General features: G+C 60.2%; 6 protein-coding genes across 6 annotated transcripts; 3 read left to right on the top strand and 3 right to left on the bottom strand.

Annotated features, from left to right (window-relative positions):
* Positions 1-58: 58 nt before the first annotated feature.
* On the bottom strand, positions 59-2,273 carry PHYSODRAFT_500534 (hypothetical protein; the record flags this gene model as incomplete). The annotated part of the gene is made up of 2 exons (XM_009528927.1): positions 59-941; positions 1,006-2,273. 2 exons carry the CDS (start codon positions 2,271-2,273, stop codon positions 59-61), a joined length of 2,151 nt encoding a protein of 716 aa, XP_009527222.1.
* A 135-nt stretch (positions 2,274-2,408) lies between these two features.
* Positions 2,409-3,323, bottom strand: PHYSODRAFT_332013 (hypothetical protein; the record flags this gene model as incomplete). The annotated part of the gene is made up of 1 exon (XM_009528926.1): positions 2,409-3,323. The coding sequence occupies one exon, from the start codon at positions 3,321-3,323 to the stop codon at positions 2,409-2,411; it is 915 nt and encodes a 304-aa protein (XP_009527221.1).
* Positions 3,324-3,526: 203 nt separating this feature from the next.
* On the top strand, positions 3,527-5,125 carry PHYSODRAFT_501609 (hypothetical protein; the record flags this gene model as incomplete). Its single annotated transcript, XM_009528925.1, has 3 exons — positions 3,527-3,582; positions 3,657-3,762; positions 3,836-5,125. The coding sequence occupies 3 exons, from the start codon at positions 3,527-3,529 to the stop codon at positions 5,123-5,125; spliced, it is 1,452 nt and encodes a 483-aa protein (XP_009527220.1).
* A 203-nt stretch (positions 5,126-5,328) lies between these two features.
* On the top strand, positions 5,329-6,336 carry PHYSODRAFT_332011 (hypothetical protein; the record flags this gene model as incomplete). Its single annotated transcript, XM_009528924.1, has 1 exon — positions 5,329-6,336. The coding sequence occupies one exon, from the start codon at positions 5,329-5,331 to the stop codon at positions 6,334-6,336; it is 1,008 nt and encodes a 335-aa protein (XP_009527219.1).
* A 74-nt stretch (positions 6,337-6,410) lies between these two features.
* On the bottom strand, positions 6,411-7,088 carry PHYSODRAFT_559175 (hypothetical protein; the record flags this gene model as incomplete). Its single annotated transcript, XM_009528923.1, has 1 exon — positions 6,411-7,088. The coding sequence occupies one exon, from the start codon at positions 7,086-7,088 to the stop codon at positions 6,411-6,413; it is 678 nt and encodes a 225-aa protein (XP_009527218.1).
* Positions 7,089-7,246: 158 nt separating this feature from the next.
* PHYSODRAFT_498544 (hypothetical protein) lies at positions 7,247-21,308 on the top strand (the record flags this gene model as incomplete). Its single annotated transcript, XM_009528922.1, has 2 exons — positions 7,247-7,517; positions 7,600-21,308. 2 exons carry the CDS (start codon positions 7,247-7,249, stop codon positions 21,306-21,308), a joined length of 13,980 nt encoding a protein of 4,659 aa, XP_009527217.1.
* Positions 21,309-22,935: the final 1,627 nt, after the last annotated feature.

Genomic DNA, 22,935 nt, shown 5'->3' with positions numbered 1-22,935 from the left:
GTCTCCTTTTCTTGCGTATTATCTAATGGATTTGTTTGGTACAGCTAGTTGTCTCCTGTCATTTGAGAACCTGGTGCTTGAGGCAGTCGTTGATCTTGCAGGACCGGCCTTCGAAGACACACCTCTGGCAGTATCCCGATCGTTTGTTCGGTGACGTGCTGCCGCCACCGGCTCCACCGCCGCCTGCTTTATGGTGTCCATGCGCGTGATTCCTGTGCGTTCGGGAAGGACTCGACGATTTTGGTGGGCTGGCGTCGGCTGAGGGAGGTGCGGCTGGCGTCTTCGTAAGTGGAGCAAGCAGGGAGTTGTTGCTGCCCCCATCCGCCTTCTTGTCAGCTCCATTTTCTGGTGACGATCCATCACGAGGTGAGTGCTTTAAGCGGTGTGTGTGTGTCTTGGTCAATTCAGTGGTGTGACTGTCATTGTGAACTGCGACTAAAGGTTGTGGGGGAAGAGTTGGAAGCGGTGGAGATGGCGGTGGCGACGTCTGTGACGCTGCGTCGCGCAGCTTTTTGGGCTTGTGGTGATGGTGGTGGTGACGTGAAGATGGAGGCGGCTGGGCATAGATCAGTGCTGCAGCACGTGCCGAGGATAGCGGTGTTAACTCGAGCTCAGCTGCAATGGAGGATTGTGAGGTGTGCTTTTCCAGCCTTGAGCTTGTCTTGGAGGGAGTACGCGAGCTGTCACTCACGAATATGGCCTCATCGAACCGCGGTGTTTTACGAGGCGTCTTGTGATGGTGAAGCTTTGTTCTTCCGGATAGCGGTGCTCCTGGAATTCCAGGTAGAACCAACGGTGGCAATGTTGTTTGCGGGGGCTCTGGCTCCGAACAAAGTGATCGCTCGTCGCCTAAAGTCACAGCTGGAGGTGCTGAAGACGGCGAGTTGTCCGTGGATGGTGCCGTTCCCAGTCCACGCTTGCTCGTAATCGGGCTCTTCCGTCTGCCGTTGAACGAACGGTTAGTGGTCAAGCGAGCGCAGTTAGCAGGTAGCGGTGGAAACTTACCTTGGAGTAGCTTTGTCAGGTGGGGTTGCTCTTACTGAGAGGATTACAGGCGGCACAAACGGAGTTTCTGGTTCTGGTGACCGCGTCGACGGCAATGGCGATCGTGTCGGCGCATCTTCAGCGGTTGGAGTGTTGATGGGAGTGTAGTCGTCGTCATATACCTCCTCGTCTTGAGGCTCAGGTGGGCTGACAGGAACCGCTTGGTGGAGAGCCGACGCTACAACTTCGTTTACAAACGGAATCGCGAGCTCGGCCACAACCTCTGAGGACACAGGTGCTGCACTGGGTAGTTGGAGCGCCGGCAAATTGACCGATTCTTCAACCTCTTCTGTTGATGGAGAGGGTTGCTGCTGTGGTCGCTCTTGCAAGTCCGTGGAGTCCGCCGAAATATTATCTGCCTCAACGACTGGAAGAGTGCTATCAGGATCAGGGGGTGAAGCGTCTGCTACAGTTTGTGCGACCAGCTCACCACGGACGGCCTGGGCGAGCCATGTACTGGCAAGGCCAATTGCTTGAGCCACGTTTTCACATGCAATACCGACAGCCTCTTCAGCTGTGGCTTTAGCAAGCTCTCGAATGGCAGCGACGGGAACATCGTCTTGGAACGAAAGCCGAGGAATGCTATGAGCACGCACAACTTCTGGAGTATCCGGAGGCTCTTCATCTTCCTCGATAGCGGCGTCGATGGACGGAGAGGCGTCAGCCACAGCGTGAGCAACCAGCTCACTGCGCACAGCTTGGGCGATCCACTCGGTGGCATTGTGGATGGCGATGCCCTCGTCAGGGTCCATGGTTTCGGACACCAGTTCATTCTCCACGGCTTGGGTGATCCACTCGGTGGCCTTCTCAACGGCTCGTACGACCTCGTTGACCGCTTCTTGTGTCGCCGCATCGACTGTCGCTTTCGCGACCGCGTGGATAACAGCGCTCGGAGGTCGGGTCAACAGCGGCAACGGCTTAACGAGGTCAGGTGGAGAAGCGGTGGCATGTTTGCCATCCTCCTCGACTGGGTCAGGGTCAGGAGGGTCAGCAGTGATCACCGCCTGGGAAATGAACTCTCCACGCGCGGCGTCAACGAACCACTGCGTCGCGCCTGCAACAGCCTGAGCCAAAGCTTCCACTGCTTCCTGAACGACGGCGTCAACGGTGGACTTGGCAACGAGACCGATGCTCAGAGTAAGCGTCTCATCGAGCGGTGAGTTGTTGCCGGGATAAAGAGGCGGAACTCCAGGCGTCTCGAGCTCGTCGCCGCTACTCCCGACACTCATGATGACTTTGTCTGCGCCGAAATGAACTCGCGGTGATCATCATCGCACGCAGCCAAGCTCAAAAATACTTCGACCAAGAAAAACTCCGAGGAGACCAAGCGAACGCTCATTTTATTATTATTATGGCTGACGCTCTCATGCTTGAGCGAGGCGTAATGTCTTGGGGGACTGAGGTCTTCGCTGCGGTTTGTAAAGTTCTCGTGGCGTTCGAGCTCTTGGAGGCGATTTACTGCTGGGTCTCAGAGACCCTTGGGCTAGGATGGCTCGCACGCTGTCGATGAGGTCGCTCTGGAGCTGGTAGCGTTCAGCTACAGTGACCACGAGCTCGTACTGCCGCCATGCTGCGTCGTGGTCGCTCAGATGCTCCAGCTCCACTGCGAAGTTGTAGTGGGCCACCAGCAGTAACTGAGAGACTTCGGCGCTTAGATTCTCGCTGTCTCCTTCAGTGGTTGACAGCAACGCCACGGCCGCTTTGGCGTGTGCAGCGGCTGCAACGTGGCGGTGGAGCTGCGAGAGCACAGCACACAGGTTGAGTCGATTAAGAGCGATCTCGTGGTCCGGAATGCTCGAATCATTGCCCTGAGACTTGATCTGCAGCTTCAACGCTCGCTCGAGGAAGCTGACCGCCGCGATGGGCTTACCCGTGTGCTTGGCGTGACAGGCGAGGTTGTTGAGCGTGATGAGGCGGAACGCGCGCCGGTGGTTAGTGTGTTGTGCTTCAGGGATACTGCGCAGGTACCCCGTGTGTCGAGTGTGCTGCTCTGCTCGAAGGAGCAGGTCGCCGCATTGTTCACAAGTGATGATATCCTCCGGCGTCGAGCGCTGCAGAGCCTTCATCGCGAGCGTGTTGCTCAGCAGTAGAAACTCCTCGCAGCCTTGCTGGAAATGCACCGAGTGCACGCCGAACTGCTCCTTGTGGTGGAAGATGAGGCGTTCGACGTCTTCGAGGGCGCGGTGGACAGTAGTGAACGGAATTCGAGGCTCAGCGTCAAGTGCGCGCACTTGAACCAGAGCTTCCGCCAGCGCCACGATCACTTCTCGTTCATCCATCAGATACGTTCAGGTCTCCCAGCGGGATTTCGAAGGCAGTTTGCGTTCCTACTTGCAAGATAAGACACGTGAAGTTGCGCTCGCATCGAAATAGCAGGAGAATGGAAATAGCAAGATGAAGAAGAAGTACCAAGTTTGACTTCAGCCTCACCACTGCTGAACTATAGCAGGCAGAGGCAATTGGAGACGAGCGGCAGACAGCAATGGACGTCTTGAAGCGATTGAGAGAGCTTGGCTTCAAGCACGGGCGATACCAAAGGTGCGATCTTCTCTTGTCGTCTTGTGTGTGGAGTGGAGCTCATTGTCTGAAGATTCTCGATGATGCACTACCAGCAAGTTTCGAACGCGCCATGAGCCCAAGACCAGGCGCACGAAGAGCATCCGGCGCCAATTGCCGTGGGAGTCACTCTTCATGCGCAAGTCTCGCGCCGAGAAGAGAGTGCGTCCCGGCGTCACACAGCACAACTTGAGAGTTATGAACAGGTGCTCATATTCTAGTTGTTTTCTTGCAGGAGATCATCTTGAGGCCGTGGGAGTACCCGATGGCAGCTCAAAACCTCTCGGTCATCCTCATCCAGAAGCGTGTGCGAGGTATGCTCTGCCGAATGCGCCACTCGTCGAAAACAGCCTCAAATCGACCGGCAAATGACCACACGACGAAGAAGGCCAAGGCTCGCATTCGCAGTCCAATGCAGCAATTCGTCGCAAGCGGTGGGAGCTTCTCCGACGAGAGTGGCTTTCGTAACTTCGTGGCGACAAAGCTGCAGGCTTGGTTCCGGATGGAGCATCTGCGCTGGCGCGGAACACTCGATCGCTTCCCGCTGTACCACATCGCAGCCCTGCAGCTCCAGTACGCGTGGAAGGCGCACTACCAGCACAAACTGTACCAGCGCCAAGCTCGCGGCGCTCGATCCGCCGCATTGACGCCCGCGAACCGCGCCGCGATCTGCATCCAGAGCGTCTGGAAGAGCTACACGCACCGCCGCATCTTCCGCTACTACCGCGATCTGCTCTCGTTCCGCAGCACTGGCGACCCAGCGCGCATGCTCCGAGCCATCAACCCGTCGGAGGCGTCGCTGCTGGATGCGTCCATGGGCGCCCAGGTGCGGTTCCGCCTCGGTGGCCTGGCGTTCCCGCCCACCATCTACTACAAGATCTTCACGCGCAAGCCCGTGTGCGACCTGGGCGCCTTCAGCCCCAAGGACTACGCGGTCGCGCGTCAGACGGCTCCAGTGAGCCACTCGCACGAGAAGCGCCGGCCGGGCCAGTCCGTGCGGACCACGTACATCCGCGTGGGCAACTCGTACTACCGCGCGCGGCAGCAGGCGGAGGACACGCGGCTGTGGTACCGACGACTGGAGAACAACGGCTGGCGTCCCGTGACGGCCAAAGTGCTGGCCGAGGCCAACGCGGACCCCATCGCGCAAGCCACAGGCGGGCGCCACACCGCGAGCGGCTTCCACTACTCGAAGCTCGTGCGGCAGCAGGACCGCGAGCGCGCGCGCCGCCACAAGAAGCGGCTGTGGATGCAGAAGCTCTACACGCAGGGCCTGCTGACCGCAACGGATCGGCCCGAGCACGAGCAGGAGGAGGACGAGGAGGACGAGGAGGACAACGGACAAGGGGAGAGGCAGCCGCGTGTGCTGTTCGACGTGGACTTTGACGACGAAAACTGGGAGGCCGAGGCCGAGGACATGTTCCAGTGGGCCGCAGCGCTCGACTTCGACGAGTACGTGGACAACTGGCACGAGCTCGGCCGCACAGCCGCCACCGACGACGAGCTGCTGAGTGGTACAAGTTGAAGTGCCTTTCGGAGCCGGTACAGTGTACCGTATTTCTAACGAAGTCCAACATTTGGGAGCAGATTTTTTTTGCTCCCATTTAATGATTTTACTATTGTACATTTCGCCAAAACTGTTTCCACCTTTTCGGATGGGTAGTTGTAATTGTTGCTTTCTACGTGTACTATTACACGACCATCACTCGACAATCGACCGGCCCAAGGATGCTCCGCCTGCAGCGTCGAGCTCGCGTGCCGCCCGCGCACCTGCGGCGTCTGCAGCACACGGCCGCGGCCGCCACTGCCACCTCTGCGTCCTCCACTTCCTCCACCTCTTCCTCCTCCACGGGCGCCGACTCGTCCAATGGCGGCAGCGGAGAGGAGCCGCCCAAGTACAAGCCCGGCTGGTTCAGCCGCAACCCGGGCGTCACGCTGGGCGGCATCCTGCTGGGCAGCGGCTGCTACATCTACCGCGGCTCGCGCGGCAAGAAGAACTTCGAGGCGCTGCAGACGCCCATCGCCGAGGCCGCCATGATCTCGCCCTACGAGGCCTGGGAGCTGCGCAGCAGCAACAACATCACGCCCGAGACCTTCGAGGACGTACGCGGCGGCGTGGCGCGCGCCTTCCCGTCGGGCAAGGCCTCGATGCAGCACTTCGACCAGTACCTGGGCTTCAAGCTGGCCCAGGCCTGCCCCGCGGGCGTGAGCAAGGCCTACCACCTGGAGCGCGTGCTGCTGAGCCTCGAGCAGGACACCGACCGCAAGAGCGACGTGGACGCGCAGATGGTGGCCTTCTCCATGGCCGTCAAGGGCGCCGTGGACGAGCGCCTGCGCATCCTCTTCAACTTGGCCACGAACGCGCCGCCCGGCGAAGCGCTCAACGCCAAGAGCGAGGACGAGAAGAAGGAGGAGGCGGACACGCGCGAGATGACGCAGGAGCAGCTGGAGCGCCTGCTGCACCTGCTGCTCGAGACGTACCAGATCCCGTCCGAGAAGCGCGTGCTCGCGGTGGAGGGCGCCAAGTACCCGTTCCAGGAGTACGTGGCGGCCACGCCCTCGGACATGCTCAAGGCCGCGGTGCAGGCGCAGGTGGCCGACAAGAAGATCACGGAGGAGGAGGCGCGCGAGCGCCAGGCCTACACGTTCGAGGCCTTCTCGCAGATCATGCGCGGCAAGACCGTGTGCCTCTGGGGCGAGTGCTTCTCCAACAGCAAGAAGAAGATGAAGAACTAGACGGCCACGCACAGCAGCAACAAGAGCACTCTTACTCACTGTTCTTCACACTTTACTCACTCACTCTCTCTTACTCACGGTACGCTCGCCCCTACTGCCGTCGAGACCGAAGTGGTGTCCGCCCGCCGGCTCTGCTCCATGTAGGCGAGCCGCATCATCGGGTGCGCCTCCACCTGGTTCATCTCCTGCAGCACCGTGGCCGCGCTGTGGCGTAGCTGGTGGAACTGTCGGAGTGGCACGTGAATCGTCCGCGTCTTGCCGTCCGACGTCTGCAGTCGCACGAGGATGCGGCGTCCAGCGTCGTCTCCCGTTGCCACCTTCCAGTGCAGCTGCTGCACCCTCGGCAGCGAGAAGTTGGTCGTCTCGGCGGCCTGCGTGAGCGTCGCCCAGTGACGCTCCAGTAGCTGCCGGCAGCGCAGCTGGAAGGCGTCCGGCAGACTCTCAACGAGCGCCTGCTGCCTCGCCAGCTCCGTCTTGAGCTCCGTCCTCTTCTCCGCTGCAGGCAGCAGGAACGTCATGTGGCCGCGCACGGCCGCCTCCAGCAGACGCCGCAGCAGCATGGCCAGGGCCAGGAAGTCCCTCAGCTCGGCGCCGCTGACGGCCGCGGCGGCGCGCTCCGCCTCTGCGTCCTGCTCGCACTGAAGCGCCACGGCCAGTTGCATGGCGGCGTCCAGGTGCTTGGCCACGAAGACCTCGCCCGCCTCGCGCAGCAGCGCCTGCCACTCGCGCACCGCCTCGGAGAACGCCTCCATGCTTTGCTTGATATGATCTGCGAATCTGGGGAGACTGGAGCCATGTACCGGATATCAGGTACCATGTCGTCGGATCGAAACGACGCGAGCCAAACGGCGGCCGATCCGACCCAGAGAGAGGGAGGAGACCACGACAGATAGGAGGCCAGGTCGGGACCATGTCGCTGGACGACGTGACGCGGCGATGGCTGCGGCGGCTCGTGTCGCGAGCATTGGATGTCGAGCCCGCAGTAGTCGACCAACTCCTGACAGGAACCAAGACCGCGGACAACCAGGCCGAGCCTTTTGCTGCTGATCTAGTGCAGCTGTTCTTTTCTGCGAAGGCTGAAGCCGGCAGCGTCCTCTTCTTCTTCAAGGGGGAGGAGCAGTACGAGCTTGAAGAGGAGGTGGAGGAAGAGGTCGAAGTCACTCGAGAAGCCTCACCCACAGGTAAGCATCATCAGGCAGCAACATTCTCTGGTTGAGTGAGGGTCTTACTCACGACCTCTATCTTATGCTCCTGTCGATACAGACCCACCGAGTGAAGAAGCACCGACTGAGCCGACAGACGAGCAGTTGTTCCTCGATGCAGAGGCTCCACCACCGCAGACGGAGACGGTCAAGAGGCTGGTGAAGCGCTCGCGGACGGCTACGCGCCAGGTGTGTCACGCCTCTTTGAATACGCTGCCCGCGGACTCCTCCGAGTCCTCCACCGTGTTCTTGATCAAGGTGGCGGCAGGACCCGTCACAGTGCAAAATATCGTGACGGACGGCCACGAGAAAGTCGCTCACTCGAATGTCGAGCTCGGCTGCTCGACTGGAGACTTGCTCTCGAACTTGGAGGGCATCATCTGCCACGTATTCATGCCACTGCTCGACCCGCAGCTTTCAAGAGCCGACTATATGTCTAACGGACGAGGTGAGGGCGACGACGCGGGGGCCAAGAACTCGGCAGCTGCGCACCAGGCTCTGAAGGTGATCGACGCGGTGCGTAACGAGTTCAAGAGCAACTTGGTCAAGTTTTCGTCGCAGATCTCGAACGCCATTCAACAGATTCAGGGCGACATCCACTTGAATATCCCCGACGTCGTCATCACCAAGCCCGAGTCGCATCTGGATGACTATGAGCTGATTAACACGCTGGAGCAGGCGCTCGAAGAATGGTCCAAGAGCGTGGCCAGCGTTGTGGAGCAGGAAGCCCGGAAGACCCCCAAGAGGAAGGGGCCACTCGCTGAGATTGAGTTCTGGAGGGAGCGTAACGCTACACTCAGCACCATCTTCGAGCAGATTAACATGCCCACGGTCCAGAAAATGCTCAAGCTGCTGGAACTGGTGGAGGCGAGCATGCTGCTCACGTTCAAGTATCACTTCTCAGAGCTGAGCAAGCTCTACGTGGAGGCGAAGGACAACGTCAAGTTCCTCACGACCTTGGAGCGTCACTTCAAGAACATCGCCAGCGGCTCTTTCTCCGCGATCGCCGATACACTGCCGTCCATGATGAACGCTATCCGCATGGTCTGGATTATCTCGAGGCACTACAACACGGACGAGCGGATGGTGCCGTTGATGGAGCGCATCGCGTCCGAGATCGTGGACAAAGTGGCAGTGGAGATCAACGTCCACACCATCCTACGGAAGAGTCCGGAGAATGCGCTTCACGCCATTGAGGAGGCGAAGATGGTGCTGGAGTTGTGGCATTCCACGTACATAAAAGTGCGCGAGCGTATCGAGGCCAGCGGGACTGATCACCGCTGGGAGTTCGACCGCAAGCGGCTGTTCGAGCAAACCAACTACATGGCCAAGATCTGTGAAAACCTCCAAGAGGTGGCGACGGTGCTTGACCAATTCAACAAATTCCTAGGACCCGAGCTCAAGTCCGTGACCGGGGACTCCCAGGGGATTGACGAGGTCATGGCACGCGTCGAGAGTCTCATCGCTCCGTTCGAGAGCGTCCCGTTCAAGATCTTCGACCGCGGCTACAAGACGAGCTGGGAGTCCGTCATGGTCCAGTTCCGCGATAAAGTGAGCGAGATCGAGCACATGACACGGAAGTTCATTGACACGTCGTTCCAGAAACTCCGATCTGCTGAAGGCGCGTTCGACCTGCTGCAAAACTTCCAGAACATCCAGTCGCGCGAGTCCATCAACAAGCAGATGATGGAGAAGTACAAGGACATCCTCATGCAGTACACCAAGGAGCTAGAGAAGCTGGAGGAGCAGTTCCACCGATACAAACACCGGCCGCCAGTGTACAAGAACCACCCGCCCGTTGCAGGCGCTATCAGCTGGTCGCGCGCGCTCTACCTGCGCGCGAAGAAGCCCATTCTGCGCTTCCGAACCATGAACGACCTGCTCAAGAGCCCGCACGGAGAAGAGGTGAAGGACAAGTATCTCGTCTTCGCACGCGCCGTGGACGCCTACATCAAACAACTCCACAAAGACTGGAAGGAAAAGGTGCCCGCCCTGACGAACGAGTGCCTGAAGCAGTCGATCCTCGGCCCAAAGTTGATTGAGGCGGGCAAGTCGGAGACCGGCGTCATGCTGTACAAGCTGCCTCCTCCGCCGTTCTACGCCAACTTCTCGCCCGAGCTGGCCATGATCATCAAGGAGTCGAAGTACCTTGATCGCCTCGGGTTTGAGATCCCGGAGGAGGCGCTTAACGTGACGCTGCAAGAAGACAAGTATCACCAGTACGTGCAGGAGCTGACGCTGATGCTCCGACGGCACGACGCGCTTCTGGCGGAGCTCACTCCGGTCGAGACGCACCTCTTGCGTTCACAGCTCAAGGCCCTGGAAGACGTGCTGCGCGTGGGCTTTTCGCCTCTGAACTGGAACTCGCAGCGCGTACTGAGCTTCATCGAGAACTGCAACAAGTCGCTGAACCAGTTCGCGAACCTCGTGAGCCAGATCCACAAGAGCAGCAAGATGGTGGAGGAGATCGTCATGGATATCGAGAACACGCTGCTGATCAAGATCGAGGACTTCGAGGAAGGTGTCGTGACGGAGGTGGGCGAGTTCTACGAGCTCGTCGAGCGCAACCGCATGCAGCGCATCGACGAGCTTGTGCAGAGCTACCGCTCGATCGGTCCTCTGCTCATCAAGGTGGAGGAGATCGTCGCGGGTGTGAACACAGGCACTAGCCCGAAGATGTCGACGTACTACATGTACTGGGAGCGCCGCATCTTCAACGCCATCACCAAGATGATCATTGCGTCGATGACGACGTTCCAGGCGCTGCTCAACGTGCACACGAAGGACATCAGCAGCGCCGTCTCGGTCATGGGGCTTGGAGAAGGAGGGAAGCTCAAGCGCCCGCCACTGTGCAAGGTCAAGGCGACCATGAACGGCAAAGACATCATCGTGACGCCGTCCCTCTCGGACATGTACAAGTACCTGAGCAAGTCCGTCAAGCACATCGTCGAGAGCGCCAAGGCGTTCATCCGCTGGATGCACGGAACGTGTCGAGAGACGCAGCCGCTCATCGTGAACGAGGACGAGGAGCCGATCACCTTCACCTTCTACTCGGACATCTCGCAGAACCCGTACGTGATCAAGATGACGCTGTCGCTCAACCAGGAGATCCACAAGGTCTTCAACATCGTGAACCGCTACCTGGATAGCTGGCGGCGCTACGACACCGTGTACAACCTCTGGAACACCAAGCGACGAAGCGCGCTCGAGAAGCTGGCGGACAAGAAGCCCCCTTGCGTGTACTTTGACACGCGCATGGCGCAGTACACTCGCCTGGCTGAGTCCGTCCGCAACCAGCCCACGGAGAAGGACACGGACTTCTTGCAGATCAACTGCCTCCCGTTGGCCATCGCCATCGCCAAGCAGGCCGAGATGTGGAAGGACGACTACGGCAAGATCCTCCTCGAGGTGTCGAACAAGAAGCTCGTGGCCATCAGCGCCACGATGGACCAGCTCGAGGCCGAGCTGGACGCGACCCCAGAAGACCTCGATTCGCTCAAGAAGGTGCTCAACACGGTGGCCAGCATCAGCGACATGGGCATGGAGATGGAGCTCGAGTACGCGGACATCATCGAGCGCTACCGCACGTTGCAGACGTTCAGCATCGCTGGAGACCCAGCCGAGTTCAAGAAGGCCTTCTCGCTCAAAGAGAGGTGGCGGAACCTCTTCCTCGCGTCCAAAACCAAGGACCTACGCCTCGTTAAGGTCAAGGACCAGTTCCGAGGCGTGACCAAGCAAGACGCGATCAACTTTGCGGAGGACTGCAAGGCGATGAAGAAGGAGTTCATGGAGCGAGGACCGGGCACGTGCTCGCTTGATCTGGACGCGGGCCTCGAACTGGTGTCGGTCTTCCAGAAGAAGCTCACGGTGTTCAAGGCCCGACGACAAGAGCTCGCGAACGCTGAGAACCTCTTCGCCTTGTTCATCACGTCCTACCCGGAGCTGCAGCAGATCGCGGAAGCCCTGGAGAAGCAGCAGGTCATTTACGCGCTCTACACGGAGCAGAAGGAGTTTATCAGCAACCTGTCGAGTATGCTCTGGGCCGAGCTGGACGTGGCGGCCATGAACAAAGGCATCGAGGAGCTGGAGAAGCGCTGTCGTAAGATCCCCAAGGACCTCAAGGCCATGTCGACTTTTGTGGAGGTGGAGAAGCAGATCCTGGCCTTCAAGGACAGTATCCCGCTCATCCAGAGTCTCAAGAACGAGGCCATGAAGCCGCGCCATTGGGAGGAGCTCATGACCGTGACCCAGGTGCGCTTCGAGATGAACCTCAAGACGTTCACGCTGGGCAACCTGTTCGTCATGAAGCTGCACCGCTTCTCGACGGAGATCGAGGAGATCGTGAACGCCGCCATGCAGGAGCAGAAGATCGAGCAGGAGATCCTCAAGATCGAGGACTCCTGGGCCAAGGCGGCGCTGGAGCTGGTCAAGTACAAGAAGAACGGCACCGACCGCGGCTGGGTGCTCCGCGCCGCCGACGAACTCAAGATCACGCTGGAAGACCACATGCTCAACCTGCAGACCATGTCGGGCTCGCGCTTCATCGCCAACTTCTCCGAGCGCGTCCGCAAGTGGGAGAAGCGTCTGGGCGTCGTGAACGAGTGCCTCGATATCTGGTTCGTCGTGCAGCGCAAGTGGATGTACCTCGAGAGCATTTTCGTCGGCGCCGAGGACATTCGCCAGCAGCTGCCGGAGGAGGCCAAGAAGTTCGACGCGATCGACAAGGCCTGGAAGACCATCATGGGCGCCACCTACAAGAACGCCAACGCCGTGGAAGCCTGCACAGCGGAGAACCGGCTGGAGACGCTGCACTCGCTGTCCGAGCGGCTCGACAAGTGCCAGAAGTCGCTGAGCGACTACCTCGACACGAAGCGGAACTCGTTCCCGCGGTTCTTCTTCATCTCCGACGACGAGCTGCTCAGTGTGTTGGGCTCTTCCGACCCGACGTCCATCCAGGTTCACATGCTCAAGCTCTTCGACAACGTCAAGTTGTTGACCTTCGTACGCAACAACAAGAGCGTCGGCGCCATGGAGAGCGCCGAAGGAGAAGGCTTCCAGTTCCGCACGCTGTCTGCTGTGGAGGGCCCCGTTGAGTCGTGGATGACGGGCGTCGAAGACGAAATGCGAGTGACTCTGCAGTGCATTGCGAAGGAGGGCGTGTTCCAGTACGCCAACATGGACCGCACCAAGTGGCTCGAGCAGGTGCTGGGCATGGTGTCGCTCGTGGGCAGTCAGATCTGGTGGACGTGGGAGGTTGAGGACGTGTTCCATCGAGTCAAAGGTGGCGACAAGTACGCCATGAAGGGCCTTGAAGGACGGCTGACGGAGCAACTCAACAGTCTCGTGCGGCGCGTGCGGGAGCCGCTGGATAAACTCACGCGTAAGAAGGTTAACACGCTGCTGATCATCGACGTGCACGCGCGCGACATCGTCGACTCGTTCGTTCGAGACAGCATCCTGAACGAGAAGGAGTTCGCCTGGGAGTCGCAGCTCCGGTTCTACTGGAGGAAGGACGTGGACGACGTCGTCATCAGCCAGTGCACGGGCAACTTCCGCTACGGCTACGAGTACATGGGCTTGAACGGGCGACTGGTGATCACGCCTCTGACAGATCGATGCTACATGACGCTAACGCAGGCGCTGACGTTTAAGCTTGGAGGCTCTCCTGCAGGCCCTGCGGGTACGGGCAAGACGGAGACTGTCAAGGATCTGGCCAAGTCGCTCGCGTTACCGTGCTATGTGATCAATTGCGGCGAGGGGCTGGACTACAAGGCCATGGGGAGTATCTTCTCGGGGTTGGTCCAAGTCGGCGCCTGGGGCTGCTTCGACGAGTTCAACCGCATCAACATTGAGGTGCTGTCTGTGGTCTCGGCCCAGCTTCGAGCGATCCAGAACGCGCTCAACTACGACAAACCCACCGTCGACATTGGCTTTGGCCAGGAGATCGCCATCCACCGCACGGCTGGCTTCGCCACCTGCGGGTTCTTCATCACGATGAATCCAGGATACGCCGGACGCACGGAGCTGCCAGACAACCTCAAGGCGCTGTTCCGACCCGTGACAATGATCGTGCCGGACCTGCTGCAGATCTGCCAGATCATGCTCTTCTCCGAGGGCTTCGAGAACGCCGTCTCGCTCGCCAAGAAGATGACGGTGCTGTACAAGCTCTCGCGCGAGCAGCTTTCCAAGCAGTATCACTACGACTTCGGGCTGCGCGCGCTCAAGAGCGTGCTGGTCATGGCGGGGTCGCTCAAGCGCGAGTACAGCGACATGAACGAGGACCTGGTGCTCATGCGCGCGCTGCGAGACAGCAACATGCCCAAGTTCGTGTTCGAGGACGTCCCTCTGTTCCACGGACTGATCAACGACCTGTTCCCCGGCTTGGACTGCCCCCGTGTGGGGTACGCAGCGCTGAAGGACGCTATCGAGGCAGAGCTCGTGGCTGGCGAGTACAACACCACCAACCCTGCCGTGTACAACGAGCAGATCGACAAGATCATTCAGATGTACGAGACCATGCTGGTGCGGCACACGACCATGATCGTCGGCCCCACCGGCGGTGGGAAGACCCTCGTGCTGAATACGCTGGCGGCCGCGTCCAAGACGGCTCTGGACGAGCAAGTCAAGATCTTCGTGCTGAATCCCAAGGCTCAGCCGATCGCAGAGCTCTACGGCACGATGGACCCCGTTACGCGTGACTGGACGGACGGCGTGCTGTCCAAGCTCTTCCGAGAGCTCAACCAGCCTCTCCCCACCGGCAAGGAGAACGAGAAGCGGTGGCTCATCTACGACGGAGACGTCGACGCCGTGTGGGTGGAGAACATGAACAGCGTCATGGACGACAACAAGCTGCTGACGCTGCCCAACGGCGAGCGCATTCGGCTGCAGACTCACTGCTGCATGATCTGCGAGACGTTCGACCTCCAGTACGCGTCTCCAGCTACCATCAGTCGCTGCGGGATGGTCTGGGTCGACCCGAAGAACCTCGGGTATCGCCCATACTACGAGCGGTGGCTCAAGAAGAAGTACCCGCTAGTCCCCGTCTCGACAGATACCCCTCCGGGCCCCAACTCGCCGCCTCCTGGATCTACTGCGATGTCCACCCCACTCGAACGCACGCTGTTGCTGGAACTGTTCGACAAGTACGTGCCCAAGTGCATCGACTTTATCCTGGAAGGCGTCTTCGGCGCGGACGAGATCGTGGCCAAGTGCCAGCAGGTGATCCCCATCAGCAACATGGAAATGTGCAAGCAGCTCTGCATCTCGTTGGACGCGTTCCTGCCCACGGACGGCTCGTTGGATCCGACGTCGGACCGTGCGAGCGTTGAAGGAATCTTCTTGTTCAGTGTAGTGTGGTCCCTGGGCGCTGCGCTGCTCGGTAGCAGCCGTGCTCGGTTTAACGAGTTCCTCCGCAAGATCGCAGACTGCTCCCTGCCGGCCACGAGCCTCTACTACAACTTCTTCGATTTGGAGACCCGCAAGTGGCAGCCTTGGGAGTCGCGCGTGGTTCCGTACGCCGAGCCGGCTCCGTTCAACTTCTCGCGCGTGTTTGTGCCCACGACCGACTCGGTGCTGTATAGCTTCATCCTGGCGAGCTGCATGCGCACGGAGAAGCCGATCCTGTTCGTGGGCGAGAGCGGCACGGCCAAGACCGTGACGATCCAGAGCTACCTCCAGGACCTGGACCAGCAAACGTGCTCGACGCTGAGTATCAACTTCTCGAGTCGAACCAGCAGTCTGGACGTCCAGACGAACATCCAAGCGAACGTCGACAAGCGGTCCGGCAAGATTTACGGCCCTCCAGCGGGGAAGAAGCTCTTGATCTTCATCGACGACCTGAACATGCCCAAGGTGGATCTCTACGGAACGCAGCAGCCGATCGCGCTCCTGCACTTTGTGATGAACCGCGGCAGCATGTACGACCGCGGCAAGGAGCTGGATCTCCGTATCCTCAAAGACTTGCTGTTCATCGGCGCCATGGGACCTCCCGGCGGCGGTCGGAACCAAGTGGACCCTCGGTTCGTGGCGCAGTTCAACGTGTACAACCTCACGCCTCCAACGAAAGAGGTGCTCAAGCACATCTACGGCTCGATCGTGACGACGTATCTGCGGAACTTCAGTGAACCGATCCAAGCCAAGGGCATCAAGCTGACGGAGGCTCTGCTGCAGTTCTTTGAGTTCACGCTCGAGAAGCTGCCACCCACTCCGTCCAAGTTCCACTACATCTTCAACCTCCGCGATCTCGGGCGTGTCTGCGAAGGGATCTGCATGGCCACGACGGACAAGTTCGACAGTCCTGGCAAGATCGTGAGGCTCTGGAGGAACGAGGTGAAGCGAATCTTCTGCGACCGGCTCACGAGCGAGTCCGACAACGCGCTGGTGGACGGCGCGATCACTCAGATACTGCGTGATACGTTCCCCGACGAAGCCGAGGTGGCATCGGCCGACCCGCTGATCTTCGGCGACTACGCGGACTGCATTGGCCGCATCACGGGCCAGGCGTCGGCCGAAGACGCGCGCTTGTACCAGGACATGGAGTCGTATCGCCGTATTCGCGGCATCTTCGACGAGGCGTTGGAGACGTACAACCTGGACAACAAGCCCATGACTCTGGTGCTGTTCGAGATGGCGTTGGAGCACTTGTCCCGCATCCTGCGTATTATCCGGAACCCGCTGGGCCACGCGTTGCTGATCGGCGTGGGTGGCAGCGGCAAGCAGAGCTTGTCCCGACTGGCGGCGTTCACCGCCGGGTACGACCTGTTTGAGATCTTCCTGACCCGCGGCTATGGCGAGGCCGAGTTCCGAGAGAACCTCAAGGACCTGTACCGCATGCTGGGCAAGAAGCCCGTCGTCTTCCTCTTCACGGACGCGCACGCAGTCGAAGAAGGCTTCCTCGAGTTTATCAACAACATGCTCACCACTGGCGTGGTGCCGGCACTGTTCGAGACCGACGAGCGTGACGCCCTTGCGAGTTCCGTCCGAGACCAGGTGAAGGCTGCGGGGCTGGTCGAGACCAACGAGAGCTGCTGGAGGTTCTACGTGAATCTGTGTCGCCAAAACCTCCACGTGATCCTGGCCATGTCGCCTTCCGGTAGTACGCTGAGGACCCGCTGCCGCAACTTCCCCGGTCTCGTGTCTGCTACGGTGATCGACTGGTTCTTCGCGTGGCCCGAAGACGCTCTGCGCAACGTGGCGCAGTACTTCCTGGCCGAAGAGGCCATCCCCGAGGAATCGCGCGAGCAGGTGACGAATCACCTGGTGCACGCGCACTTGCGCGTGGTGCGCGTGGCCCATCGCTTCGGCGAGGAGCTGCGTCGACACTACTACGTGACGCCCAAGAACTACCTCGACTTCATCTCGAACTACCGACTGCAGCTCAAGGAGAACAAAGTCAAGGTCACGGCAAGCATCGCTCGTCTCAAGGGCGGTCTCACGAAGCTCGTGGAAGCGGCTCAAGCCGTGGACGTCATGCAGGTGGAGCTGTCGGAGAAGAAGGTCATTGTGGACGAGAAGACGCTCGCGTGCGAAGCTCTGATCAAGACGATCGAGGAGAAGTCGGCCGTGGCTTCCAAGCAGCAGGAAGTGGCTGCCGCGACGCAGATTGAGTGCGAGAAAGCGTCCGTTCTCATCGCTAAAGAGAAAGAAGAGGCCGACGCTGCGTTGCTCGAGGCTCTTCCAGCTGTGGAGGCCGCCGCTGCAGCGCTGCAGGATTTATCCAAGGCGGACCTGACGGAGCTCAAATCGTTCGCGTCCCCGCCGCCATTGGTCATGTCGGTGTGCATGTGCGTGTTGATCCTTAAACCTACGGGCCAAGAGCTGGATCTCGACTGGAAAGGAGCCAAGGTCATGCTCAGCAACGCCAACCTCATCACACTCTTGAAGGAGTACGAGAAGGACAAGATCTCGTCCAAGATGATCACCAAGATCAAGACGTTCTTCAAGAACCCGGACCTCAACATCGAGAACATGAAGTCCATCTCTAAGGCCGGCGCAGGTTTGCTCGTGTGGGTCGTGGCCATCGTCAAGTACCACGACGTCGCCAAGAACGTCGAGCCGCTGCGTCTGAAGGTCAAGTCAATGGAGAAGGAGCAGACCATCAAGGAGCAGGAGCTCGCAGACCTCAAAGCGACTCTGGACCGGTTGAAGACGGAGCTCGATAACCTGTCGACGCAGTTCCAGGAGGCCAACTCGGAGCTGCAGGGGCTGAAGACACAAGCCGACCAGATGCAAAAGAGGCTGCAGGCGGCCAGCAAGCTCCTGGCAGGTCTCGGCTCGGAGCGCACGCGCTGGACGAAGGACGTCGACTCGCTCAACCTGCAGAGCGAGCGGCTGGTGGGCGACTGCTTGCTCACTGCGAGCTTCCTGAGCTACGCTGGGGCCTTCAGCTTCGACTACCGCTCGGACCTCATTTACCGCGACTTCTTCCAAGACATCGAGGCTCGCAAGCTGCCCGTGACGAGTCCATTCCGCCTCGAGAACTCGCTCACGGACGACGCGACCATCCAGAAGTGGGTCTCGGAAGGCCTGCCCGCGGACGAGCACTCGGTGCAGAACGGCATTCTGACCACGAAGGCGAGCCGCTTCCCGCTGTGTATCGACCCGCAGCAGCAGGCGGTCAACTGGATCAAGAAGAAGGAGGAGAAGAACAGCCTGACCGTCAAGACGCTGAGCGACCCGGACTTCATGAAGCACTTGGAGCTGGCGATTCAGTTCGGCAACCCGTTCCTGTTCGAGAGCGTGGACGAAGAGCTGGACCCCATCTTGGACCCGGTGCTCGAGAAGAGTACGTTCATGGAAGGCTCGCAGCGGCTGATCAAGCTCGGCGACAAGAACGTCGAGTGGGACGCCAACTTCCGCCTGTACTTCACGTCCAAGCTCGCCAACCCGCACTACTCCCCGGAGGTCATGGGCAAGACCATGATCGTCAACTACAGCGTCACGCAGGACGGCCTGGCCAACCAGTTGCTGAACGTCGTGGTGGCCCACGAGAGGCCCGACTTGGAAGAGCAGTACAGCGACCTCGTCACGGAAATGTCCGAGAGCACGCAGCTCATCGTGGAGCTGGAAGACACGCTGCTGCGCGAGCTCTCGAGCAGCTCCGGCAACATTCTGGACAACGAGGAGCTCATTGCCACGCTGGACGAGACCAAGAACAAGGCGACGGAGATCAGCGCCAAGCTCGAGCTGGCCAGCTTCACCAAGGACGAGATCACCAAGGCTCGCGAAGTGTACACGCCTGTGGCTCTGCGCGGGTCGATCATGTACTTCGCGATGGCAGCGCTCGCGACCATCATGAAGATGTACGAGATCTCGCTCGCGAGTTTCCTCACCGTCTTCCACACGGCGCTCGAGACGGCGAAGCGCGACGTCGTGCTCGAGAAGCGGCTGCGCTTCATGGTGCAGTCGATCACCGAGATGATGTACGACTACACGTGCACGGGCATCTTCGAGCGGCACAAGCTCATGTTCTCCTTCCAGATGACGTGCATGATCATGAGTGCGGCGGGCGACCTCAATCGCGCCGAGCTCGACTTCTTCCTGAAAGGCGACACGTCGCTAGAGGCCGCGTCACAGCCGAAGCCCGAGGACCTCACGTGGGTGTCGGGCGCAGGGTGGAAAGACCTGCTGTGCCTCAGCAAACTCGGCGAAGGCAACGGAGACGGAGGCGTCTTCGGCTCGTTGATGTCGGACTTTGCCACCAAGACGAGCGAGTGGAAGGCCTGGTACGACCTGGAGGTGCCCGAGCTGGCTGATCTCCCGTGCGGCTACTCGGACACGCTGTCGAGCCTACAGAAGCTGCTGGTGTTCCGCTGCTTCCGCCAAGACCGCGTGTACAACGCCATGAAGCTGTTCGTGATGACCGTGATGGGGGAGAAGTTCGTGCAGCCGCCGGTGCTCGACTACGCGCGCATCTACAGCCAGAGCGCGGCGATGTCCCCGATCGTGTGCATCCTGAGTCCGGGCGCTGATCCACAGAGCGACATCCAGACGCTGGGCGACGAGTACGGGTTCTCCGGCCATCGGTTCAAGTTCCTGGCGCTCGGCCAAGGTCAGGGGCCTCTGGCCGAGCAAATGCTGGAGGCCGGAGCCACGCGCGGCCACTGGGTGCTGCTGCAGAACTGCCACTTGCTCGCGAGCTGGCTGCGCACGCTCGAGAAGATGCTGCTGGCCATGACCAAGCCGCACAAGGACTTCCGGCTGTGGCTCACGACGGAGCCCACGGACCGGTTCCCGCTTGGCATCCTGCAGCGGTCGCTCAAGGTCGTGACGGAGCCGCCCGACGGGCTCAAGCAGAATATGCGGAGCCTCTACTCCAAGCTGGACCAGAGCATGCTCGAGGAGTGCCCGCACGCCGCGTTCCGGTCGGTGGTCTACGTGCTGTGCTTCCTGCACGCGGTGGTGCTGGAGCGGCGCAAGTACGGCAAGATCGGCTGGAACGTGAGCTACGACTTCAACGAGTCGGACTTTACCATCTCGAGGAAGCTGCTGAGCCTGTACCTGTACAAGGCGTACGAGGACCGCGACGAGCAGCTCCCGTGGGGCTCGCTCAAGTACCTCATCGGCGACGCCATGTACGGCGGCCGCGTGAGCGACGACTACGACCGCCGCATCCTCACGACGTATCTGTCCGAATACATGGGCGACTTCCTGTTCGACGACTGCCAGCGGTTCTACTTCAGCCGCTCGGGCTTCGACTACGTTCTGCCTGGCGCGTTGGACGGCGACTCGAGTCCGCTGGCGCTGCAGCTGGACGACTACGTGGCCACGGTGGAGACGCTGCCGCTGACCAACAGCCCCGCGGTGTTCGGCCTGCACCCGAACGCCGAGATCGGCTACTACACCAACATGTCCAAGAGCGTGTGGAAGGACCTCATCTCGCTGCAGCCGCGGTCGGCGCAGTCCGGGGCCGGCGTCTCGCGGGAGGATCACATCGGCAACGTCGCAAGCGACATCCAGTCCAAGGTGCCCGAACCGGTGGACGTGGACCAGATCCGCAAGAAGCTGGGGCTCACCCCCACGCCGACGCAGGTCGTGCTGCTGCAGGAGCTCGACCGCTGGAACCTGCTGACGGCGCGCATGCGCGTGTCGCTCGGAGACCTGCAGAAGGCGCTCGTGGGCGAGATCGGCATGAGCGACGAGCTGGACGCAGTGGGGAACGCGCTGTACGACGGCTTTTTGCCGAATCTGTGGCGCTCGCTGTGCCCCAAGACGGAGAAGCCGCTGGGGAGCTGGATGGAGCACTTCACCATGCGCTTCAGGCAGTACATGGACTGGGTGGCGCACGGAGATCCGCGGGTCATGTGGCTCTCGGGCCTGGGCATCCCCGAGTCGTACCTCACCGCGCTGGTGCAGGCGACGTGTCGAGCCAAGAACTGGCCGCTGGACAAGTCGACGCTCTACACGCGCGTCACGAGCTACACGCAGGGCTCGCAGCTGCCCGCAGCTACGTCTGCTGAGGGCGACACTGCGTCTGGCTGCTTCGTCAAGGGGCTCTTCCTCGAGGGCGCGTCCTGGGACCTCCAGCGCGGCTGCCTCGCACCGCAGCGGCCCAAGCAGCTCGTCGAAGAGCTGCCCATTCTCCAGGTCATCCCCATCGAGGCCAGCCGACTCAAGCTGCAGAACACCTTCCGCACGCCCGTGTACGTCACGCAGAGTCGGCGCAATGCCATGGGGGTCGGCCTCGTCTTCGAAGCGGACCTGCACTCGACCGAGCACGCGTCGCACTGGGTGCTGCAGGGCGTGGCGCTCGCGCTCAACACGGACTACTAACTAGTATAATTTGCGTGCTAAGTTACCACCTTAAGGCGGCTTCGCAATGAATGCATTGAATGTACATTCTACAGCGCTATGAAAACTCTTTGGTAGATGCTGGCTATGCTGCGCATGTAGTGTACCGTGATAGTTTTGCTGGATTCGTTCACCCGGCCCATGGATCACGGTACACCTGAACAAGGTATCACACGGCCGCTTCAAATAGTACCATTCACGCGCTCGCTCGATCTCATGTGTTCATGGCATTCTGGTGGAACCAACCGCACTGTCAACGTCTCAAAAGCTATTGCTGCTTGCAGAAGAAAATGCCGCGCGCGTTGCTTCGATGCCTCTTGCTCTTGCATGGCACTTCTCAATCTGCCCAGCTACAGCTACAACTACCCACCACCCCAGCCCACCAGCCTAGTTACTGCGCCATGTTCAAGCCTGTCGTCTTCGCGCTCGCCTTCGCTTCCGTTGCCCATGCGGCGTGTCCCGACGGAGAGGAGGAGATCAGCGTCCAGGGGATCGACAGCTACTTCTGCGTCAACGGCGAGGGCTGTGCGGGCTCCAACTCCCTCGGCCTCTGCCCGGACGAGCAGGACGGCTTGGAGTTCGGCTCGTACTGCGACCTGCTCGAGACGGGCGTCTACGGGTGCAAGCCGTACTCTGACTGGGACACAGCGTCGAGCACCGAGTACGACGCGCCGCTGAACTGCACGGGCAACATCGCGGGCGAATTCTCCGTCAGCGTCGAGGGACGGCGACGGCACATTCTGCTCGGCCGGACCCGTATGCTCGGGCACCATCGCTGGCAACTGCCCCAGCGCTCAGGACGGACTGCCCGACGGCTCCGTGTGTGTCATCATCCAGACCGGCGTCTACGGCTGTGTGCTTCCCCCGACGGTGTAGCGGTGACTCGAAGACCGAGACTCACAGATCTCATTAGCAACTATGAACCTTATCCACTTCTTACAACTTCTGAGGCAGGTCGCTTACACGATTCATGGTCGAGCAGATAGTGGTGCGGCGATCTGTAGTCATCCAGTACCGATCATGTTAACAGGCGAGCTAGGCAACCATGCCGCAACCTCAGTTGAAACGGTGGTACCGCCACACAACCAGAGCATGGTGCTTTAGATCCTCCAGTACACCAAACGATGACACTCTATCCCCCGAATTTGCCAATCAATCGCTCCAACTTTTGTCTCTGTCGCACCGCACTTCTTGCAGCCTCAACGATAAGATCCCACCATGAGCGGGTACGGGGCTCACAGTGCATGCACGGCTTGCCTGCGTTCGGCTCGACATCACAAAGCACATGGAGCCAGCTAGGATAGTGCGAGTCGAACGCGTCGAAGACGACGGCGACCTACGTCGCGAGCAAACCCGTTGCAAGACGCGGCGCAAATCCTCTAACGATGTAGCCATCTCACAACTGTAGCCATCTGTCGCGCGTGGTATCCGTCCATCACTTCAACTTCGTCAGTCGCCGTCATTTCCCGATTCGCCTCGTGCCACGCAAGCCTCGCAGGTCGCAGTCGTCCACGGCACTGCAGATCCATCCTCTGGCCCATGCAGTCCCCCAAAGACGCTCCACCACCACCAGCAGTAGCAGTCTCAGTCGCAGCCCCCACCAGCCTCA

This window comes from Phytophthora sojae, assembly GCF_000149755.1.
Source record: "Phytophthora sojae unplaced genomic scaffold PHYSOscaffold_4, whole genome shotgun sequence".
Classification (NCBI taxonomy): Eukaryota; Oomycota; class Peronosporomycetes; order Peronosporales; family Peronosporaceae; genus Phytophthora; species Phytophthora sojae.
The sequence above is the reverse complement of the archived record's forward strand: the minus strand, read 5'-3'. Positions and strand labels throughout refer to the sequence as shown.